Here is a 9,155-nt window from a genome sequence, read left to right on the forward strand (position 1 = left end):
TAAAAGTAATACCCGATGTTTCTGTTATGAAATACATTTTACTCAGTCGATTACAGCTATATACACTGACACCGATGGTCATGAGATTGCCAAGATTCTAGAGGTGATACAACAGATACGTGTGTGCCATTATCCTCACTCCCTCTAACAATCGCTTCCTTTATAATTATAACAACTTTTTTCAATAACATCATTGATTTCTCAATATTGCTGTTTACGATATAATTATAAGACATTATGCATTTGGCACTGTGGTAAAATGAGGCAGTCTCTATACAATAATTATTATTGACATTAAAGATGCATTATACAATATCTATTTCACAGAAAGCTGGCACCAAGAGAGATTATTCATATATACATACATGATGCTATAAAGAGACAACCAAAATAACTACCCCCTAACTCTTCAATCTATGCATGATTACAGTAAGGGAGTTGAATAGCCTGTTCACTATTAATGCAGCTAATGCTATCATTTAGTGTTCAAAGTGATTCGGGCATTATGAGACAGGGGGGGGTATTACGAGACATCATTGGATTTAACGCTAATCGGCTTGGTACGACTATATGGTAATAATCATGACAGCGCTTATTGCCACAAGTGGAGGAGGTACTTAGATTCATTGCAAAATTGGCTATATACTCTAGCATATCTGCTTACATCGAAATATGATGATTTAATACTCAGTCTATAATTGGGACGAGCCTTGAGGCGAGTCCCATATAGTTTCGAGTACTGTCATAGATAGTGGAGGGAGCTGAAGCACTCCTGTTTTAAACAGCTGTCTCATAATTGGTTCCGTCTCACAATACCCTCATCTACCCTAGTCTCGCGAACCCAGACCCTGAATAAGTGTATAATAATATATTGGCTGGTCTACGAGACTATATCTACCCTATGGTATTAGAATTATCTATTATCTAGTTGGAGGAATAAAGAAAGAAAAGTAAAGTTCGTCCCATCATTTCTAATGCCTCCAACTCATTAATATAATGAGAGCTAGACATGCAAGAACAAGAAAAAGTAAAACCTGGGGACGAGGCTACCTATAGCTCCTAACCCTAACCCTAACCCTATATCTTATACATTTATGACCTATAATAGTCAGTCCCCCTATAGCTTGGACCTAGAAGGTCAAAAGCTGGATTTAACCATTGGCAGAGCCTAATTAATTGTTCAGATGACCACAGTACAATAATACCACGGCACTAAGTCACAGAACAAGAATTTGTCGTAGAGTTAATATCAGTATCCTGGCCTTGATTTTCTTGTTCTGGTTCATTCCGATTTGAGAGGGTGTCTGCAATGCACCTCATGTCTCTAGTTAAAATCAAAAATGCTTTTTCTACATTCTCTCCTGTTACAACATTGGTCTCCATAAACTTGAGTCCATGTTCTTCAGCAAACATTCTTCCTCTCTCTGTGCTCACTTGTCTGCTTTCAACCAGATCACACTTGTTACCTAATACCATTATCTGAACATTTTCGGTAGAATGTTCCTTCACTTCATCCAGCCATCTACTCAAATGTGTAAAGCTCAATTCGTTAGAAATGTCGTACAATAATAGAAGTCCTGAGCACCCTCTATAATATGCAGCATGCATGGTTCGAAATCGCTCATGACCAGCTGTATCCCAAATTTGTAACTTGGCAACTTTATCGTCCACTTGAAAGGAACGGATGGCAAAGTCAATGCCAATGTTTGAGATGACCGGAGGACCAGGTGGAAATCCAATATGCTGAGTGATTCCTCTAATCATGGAGCTCTTTCCAACACTCACATCACCCACTAGGACCACTTTGAATAGGTAGTCATACTCCGGAGATAAGTATGCCATTCCAGTATGTTTTATTTTGGTCAGGAAAGGGTCTGGTAAGGGTCATCTCAATAGCATGCACATGCATGATAACAATTTAGGAATCCAGAACCCAAAAATAATTGACCAACTGATGAAGCTTGAAATATTAGTAGATGAAGCATCTGGCATTTGATCTGGCATTTGATCTAGACCAAGCTGTAAAGCTATCGTTATGCAAACTAAGATACTTGCTACACCCATGCACTGTGTGTACTATAGTACTAAAACAACTTCACTTGTGTACTGTAACGCAATTGAATTTAGCATGGGAAAGTAGAATAGCATTGCAGCTATAGGACCACTTTGAATCAATAGGTAGTCATACTCCGGAAAGAAGTATGTTATTCTAGATATAATATTTTGGCCATGCAGGTAGGGTCATCTCAATAGCATGCATGGTGCATACGTGTACGTATCCCTTACCAATACAGCCAAAAATAGTGACTGATGTAGATGAGGAGGAGTTGAGGAAGCAAATGGAAGAGCTGCAGCTGGCCGATCAAGAGGTTGCCAGGGATGATGACGCCTTAGCCTCGATTCCAGGCCAATTTTAATGCGGCCTGGAGGCTAATGACGCCTCTGATAATGAGACAGGGGCTGAAGACGGAGACGATCAACATTTTTATTATAGCTGCTGTTGCAAGATCGGTGTGTATATATAATTATGTTCATTTTGTATTTTTCATTAATTTGGAATCTGGAATCTATAACGTTTCCAATGCATGTCATGTCATAGCATATCTGCAATGTCAAAGTTGCTATAGGATTGCAATTTGGCCAGGGGAAAAGCGTGAAATCCAGCGAGAGTTATGTGTATAACTCCAATCCCATTACAATTACGTCATTCACACGTACACTTTTCGCGGTTTAATTTAGTTTGTGCTCATGTTCATGCACTTGTGTGATGTCGTGGAACTTAAAGTAAGAACTCTGATGCACAAAGTATACACACAGGCTATTTACACAAAACCAAAACCACAGGAGAAGTTTCTAGACACCATTACAATTAAGAATACTAAATATAGATTGACATGCAACCATTAGAACTAACACAGGAGAGTGCATGACAGTCATAAATCACAAGCTATTTCAGGATTTCTATAATAGTTCTATATAATTATAAGACAATTTAAAAAATACTGTGGTAACATAACACATCAGTTTTACCACAACTTGTCCGCTCTCAACCATGCATGTATATAGGTCACACACTTCACATAGTTCGAACCATTATAGGATAATCAGGGTCTTATGCTCAATCTCTGCATGCATGTGGTGTCTAAATTATAAGGGTGGAATTGTCCACTATATAGATCTACATGCATGCATGCAGACTCCCCTAGTAAGTAGTGATTATTCCAGATCTATAGTAGGAATGTCATGACACCACGCATGTATGTAAATATTGATCACATGTCAGAGTGCTCATGCTAGATCTATAGATAATTGTTGACACAATTTAATAAGTGTCATCTTCAGCAGTGTAATCTTCACTCGGCAGTCTTGCTCTTGTTCTCCCTCTGCATGGCCAATGCTACTCCACCAGCTACTCCACCAGCAGTCGCTGCTGCTCCTACAGTGCCTCCAGTACCAGCCAGGGCCGCAACGCCTGCAGCACTGAACCCAACAGCTCCAACAGACTGTAGTGTGGCCACAATTCCTCCAGCTGCAGTGGGAGCCAAGACTGACATCATAGACGCTGCTGTTGATCCAGCTGTTATCCCAACAGCTGTGAATCCAAGTCCAGCCACTATAAGTGGTGCAGCAACAACAAAAGTAGCTCCAACCACCACAGAGCCAGCTGCAACGATAGCCCCGGCAATGGCAGCCACCTTCCACCATTTGAGTTTCTATGGGAACATGTAGTAAGTCTGTCCTACAACAAGTCACTAAACTTCATCGTAGAAGGCCATCACTAACAAATGTCTCATATACCTTTTTTGGTGCAATTGGTTGAGCAACTGTCCCAGCTGTCTTCTCTGCTAGCTCATCATCACTGCCCTCCCCCGATTTCTCCACCACTTCTTCCTCGACTCTTTCTGAATCTTCCTCAGCAGTAGATATAAGTTCACTTTCGTTCCCTAACTAATTATTTTCATGAAAAACAATTAAGTGACTTTGATAAAAGCTGCCAAAGGCCATACAGGGTGTCAATTAGACAAAGCATATAATTATATTATATAATTATAGAAGATAGATCTAAATAATAGTTAGACACTGTTTAGGACATGATTTAGAAGCCCAAAGGGCTGGTTGTAGTATCCCGAACGTAGTGAGGGTTCTACTAGCCCTGAGAGCTTCTAAATCATGTGGAAACAGTGTCTAAGCATTTTAGATCATAGCAACCATGAGTATCTAGCCAATCAGATTTGAATGTTCTTATCTAATCTTTGCTATTTTCTAAATAAGTACATGATTTTCTAAGTTGAATAGAACACTTCCTCTAACCAATTCGATTGCAGTATTTATTTATGGCTAAGATTTTGTAGATCTATCAATAAATTTACCTCCTTAGGCTTAGGCGTCTTGGGCTGTTTCATGTGTGACAGGTTGAAAGGGTTAATAGATCTACTCATGACTCTGCTAGTTTTTTTGTAATCGAGGCACATGTGTTATTGAGTTAATGATCTTTACCTAACCCAAACCATTTGCATTAGTGTTGCCCCACTACCGTACCTCCTGCCCCCCAGGACATACGGGGGAATTTGCTCTAATTCAGTTGACCTGAAATGTTGGCCCCATACTGGGGGATTTGACCCGGCTTTGCGTAGTGTGCAACTGCTTGGGGCAAACAACCCCTGTTGACTGGGGGATTTGTACACATAATGGTGGGGGAATATTTGACCTGAAGTAGATCTAGTGGTCAAATCCCTCATGTTAGCCCGACCCCTCCCAGGGGGTGGGGAGGCAACACATGATTATAGAGGGTCAAAAAAAATCATTGGCAGGTCCTAATTTTTCCACAGTAAAAATAATCATCACGGCACTAAGTCACAGAACACTGACAATTATTGTCATAGAGTTAATATCAGAATCCTGGCCTTTGACTTTTTTGTTCTGGTTCATTCCGATTTGAGAGGATGTCCGCAATGCACCTTATGTCTCTAGTTAAAATCAAAAATACTTTCTCTACATTCTCTCCTCAGTGTCACGACATTAGTCTCCATAAACTTGAGCCCATGTTCTTCAGCAAACATTCTTCCTCTCTCTGTGCTCACCTGTCTGCTTTCAACCAGATCACACTTGTTACCCCATACAATACCATTATCTGAACATTTTCAGGAGAATATTCCTTCACTTCATCCAGCCATCTACTCAAACGTGTAAAGCTCAATTCATTAGAAACATCGTACAATAATAAAAGTCCTGAGCACCTTCTATAATATGCAGTATTCATGGTTCAAAATCGCTCACGACCAGCTGTATCCCAAATTTATAACTTGGCAACTTTATCGTCCACTTAAAAGGAACGGATGGCAAAGTCAACGACAATGTTTGAAATGCAGATAGGAGGACCAGGTGGAAATCCATCAGTGATTTCTCTGATCATGGAGCTCTTTCCAACACTCACATCACCCACTATAGGACCACTTTGAATAGGTATAGTCATACAGGTCAACCATGCATGTAAAAGGCCAGAGATACTCATTGGTGTATTGCCCGTCACGGCTACGAAAATAGCATAATATTAATATTGTGGTATATCTATGCTGTTTTTTGATGTTGTCACCTAATATAGTCTGTCTATTACGTTACATGCATGTATACTTCCCTTGAGGCAACCCTGCAAAACAATAGATAAACGTTTCCCACTGAGTCCTAAAAATGAGATTCGTCCAAACATAATTATGGCTGCAATAAGGGTGGCATACCTATGTGTGTTTATGTTGAATTAACGGGATGATTCAATAAAGCAAAGACTCACAAGTACTTAACGTGGTTATTAACAAACAGAGCATTTGTTTAGACATAATTATACATACTTATTGTAGTCAGGTCAGTATCTACATAATAGTTAGACACTGTTTAGGAAGTTTCTACATGATTTAGAAGCCCAAAGGGCTGGTTGTAGTATCCCGAATGCAGTGAGGGTTCTACTGGCCCTGAGGACTTCTAAATCATGTGGAAACTTCCTAAACAGTGTCTAAGCATTTTAGATCATAGCAACCATGAGTATTTAGCCAATCAGATTTGAATGTTCTTATCTAATCTTTGCTACATGATTTTCTAAGTGAAGTACATGATTTTCTAAGTAAGTACATGATTTTCTAAGTTGGATAGAACATTTCCTTTAGCCAATCAGATTGCAGTATTTATGGCAAACATGATCTAATGTACATTAGCGAGGTATCGATCATAGACTTCCTCCACGACTCTGTATGCATTGTAGTCCTCGTCTCTAACTCTCCTCTTATACCAACGAGCCAGGAGGCAGTACAGGACCAATCCAAACAAATTCAGTGCAGTTAATAATGAAGGGACAATGTGATATTGTAAATATATATGCCTTGAAATTAGTAGAAATTTGATAAGGTAGTTAAGAGATAGTGAGAGAAGCAATATAAACATCATGTAGCCTGTGAGAAGTCCACGCATGTTGTATGGTGACTGGGCACACACAAATTCCAAAATACCATTTGTCAAGACTACAAATACGAAACCACTGAGAGTTCCCGTGTAAAATACTGATACCCACGCATATGGACTGAATGTCATAGCCAGATTTAGAATACTCTGTAACAGGCTAAACAGAGCTGCACCTCCAATTCGCTGGATAGATCTAGGAACTTTGTTTCTTACCAATGGATGCAATGCAAATTCGTAAACTGCTGTTGCAACAATACCACTCAACCAAGGGTTGAAACTAAAAGTATATACCATGTTTGAAGTACATTCAGTGATGTTGGGGTTAAGATAATCCTTCAGTGTTTTGTCAAACTCCGTGGATCTAGCATTGTTATAAATGCCTGCACATGCTGCTAAAATTATGAATATTGGGAAAGACAACACAAGTATTCTTAGAAAGGTTTTCACATCTTCAACTTGCTCTGTAGTGAACGGTCCACCAAATTTTGTTTTCCCCAGGTCTAATCTAGAGGGTACGTTTTCCTCCCAGTATGTGAGAGCACTCCGATAAATAGGAGACTTGTGCTTGGCTGCAAACTTGAGAACTTGGTAGATAGTTTTAAGGGCTTGGGGTGACTTTGGCTCTATAATTAGCCATTTTGAAGCTAGCAGAAACATTGAAGAACAAATTATTACCATACAAGTGATTGGAAACGAACTAAAAAGTTTCACTTTGTTTCTTTCCGACAATGATGTGCAATAAAGGAGCGAATTTGATAGCAATTTGGGAATCCAGCACCCGAAAATGATTGAAAACATAAACCAACTGATGAAGCTTGAAATATTAGTGGATGAAGCATCTGGCATTTGATCTAGACCAAGCTGTAAAGCTGTCGTTATGCAAACTAAAATACTTGCTATACCCACTGCGTCTACTAGTACTAAAATGACTTCACTTGTATACTGTAGCGCAATAGAATTTAGCATGGGGAAGTAGAGAACGTGAAGGGAGCCAAATAGCAATGCAGCTAGTGTAAAATAGCTGTTTACTTTGAAGACTCTGTAGTTTCCAAGCTTGGCATCTGCTAACCATCCTAGCAGTGGGATAGCAATGCAAGTTAAACATGATAGCACTATTAGTATCAGATAAAATTCTTCCTGGAATGAATATTTGAGGAACTTTTGTCCCAAATCTGACACAAAAGACCACAAAGTTGCACTAATAAGTGTAGTCCATAATAAGACAAGAAATGCTCCTTTTGAATAGAAACACCTCACTTGATAGTTACATATTTCTCTGCTCACTGGATTTGTATGGCACTCCCTTGAGCTCCTGTTAGTAGATACCATTCTTCAGTAGATCTATAATTATATACTGTTGCTAATGTTAAGATTTTATGTTGGTTGATATAGAAACACTTGTGAAAGTTGATTGTGCTGTTGATGAATAATTATAGTCCCGATGAATAATTATAGTCCCAATTAATAAACATGGTGATATAAAGGTAATACCCGATGTGTCTGTTATGTTTACTCAGTCAATTACAGCTGTACATGCATCACACTGATGGTCAAGATTGCCAAGATTCTAGAGGCATGCAATAAAACAGATATAATTTGTGCATGTGTGTGTGCCATTATCAGATTACAGTAACATAACTATTACACAGGGTATAATAATAATGTGTACTTGATCCAGTTAATGGTGCAGCTGCATGTGCCTCTGATATGAAGTATGTGATTACATATATAGGGTCAGGAGGTCCGATAGGGTAGATAGTCAGTTTCATGCCGGCATGCCCTCTTCTCTTTATATAAGCCCTTGGTGTGAACAAGAGCGTTGTATGTATAAATCATATACCTTTTACTTCACATGCAACGATTGCCTGATAACAATTCACTATCAGAGCATAATTATGATACATATAAGATTGACGGTCCCAGAGCTTGTCACATTATTGTATACATGAAAAAGACTATTTTAAGTGAGGTGAAAAGGCTAAATATTATGGGGTGCATATCAACCAAGTATCTGAATTTTAACTGACCTAACTAGCTATAACTGAATGCATGATGGATGCTTCGGAAGTTCATTTCAAAGAATCAATTAAGCTACATCTAACCGCATCGTGCTTATACAATCATACTTTTCAGATTTTATCGTGAAGATTCACCATGTATAACTTCCTTGAAGAATTGGAACAGAGGTAGATTGCTTCTTCAAGGACTTGCTAATATAAACATAATTATCTTTTTGACGAAGACTCTGAAGCATTTACTGCTCTCCGCAATGTAACAATTGTTCAGATTTCGTATCAGTGCAACTAATTAATACTGTCATGTTCGTCACACAATTATAATCCTCCAAGAATATTTTCTCGTCTATATATAGTCTATGCTGTTTTCTGATATTGTTACCTAATAGTATATAATATTACAAACAATTATATTAAGTACATGCATGCATGCATGCATGCATGTATTAATTCCCTTGAGGCAACCGTGCAAAACAATGGATAAACGCTTCAAACTGAAAATACGGTTGTCCCAAATGAGATTCGTCAAAATATTATGGTTGCAATAAGGTGAATGTGTGTTATGTTGAATTAATGGATGGTTAAAGCAAAATCACAAGTAAACTCTATACGGTGCATGGTTAGTGAAACAAACAGAGCATTAAATGTTTACGTTTGGACGTATAATTATATAGTCATAATTATAGTCAG

The 9,155-nt window shown here is 38.6% G+C and overlaps 2 protein-coding genes across 2 annotated transcripts; both read right to left on the minus strand.

Annotated features, from left to right (window-relative positions):
* Positions 1–1,212: 1,212 nt before the first annotated feature.
* On the minus strand, positions 1,213–1,842 carry LOC135342470 (ras-related protein Rab-8A-like). The gene has a single exon (XM_064539201.1). The coding sequence runs from the start codon at positions 1,840–1,842 to the stop codon at positions 1,213–1,215; it is 630 nt and encodes a 209-aa protein (XP_064395271.1).
* Positions 1,843–3,204: 1,362 nt separating this feature from the next.
* On the minus strand, positions 3,205–4,469 carry LOC135342261 (uncharacterized). Its single transcript, XM_064538957.1, has 3 exons — positions 4,371–4,469; positions 3,799–3,948; positions 3,205–3,713 (listed from the first exon to the last, which is right to left on the minus strand). The coding sequence occupies exons 1-3, from the start codon at positions 4,437–4,439 to the stop codon at positions 3,354–3,356; spliced, it is 579 nt and encodes a 192-aa protein (XP_064395027.1). The 5' UTR covers positions 4,440–4,469; the 3' UTR covers positions 3,205–3,353.
* Positions 4,470–9,155: the final 4,686 nt, after the last annotated feature.

Source organism: Halichondria panicea, chromosome 10, assembly GCF_963675165.1.
Source record: "Halichondria panicea chromosome 10, odHalPani1.1, whole genome shotgun sequence".
Taxonomy (NCBI): Eukaryota; Metazoa; Porifera; class Demospongiae; order Suberitida; family Halichondriidae; genus Halichondria; species Halichondria panicea.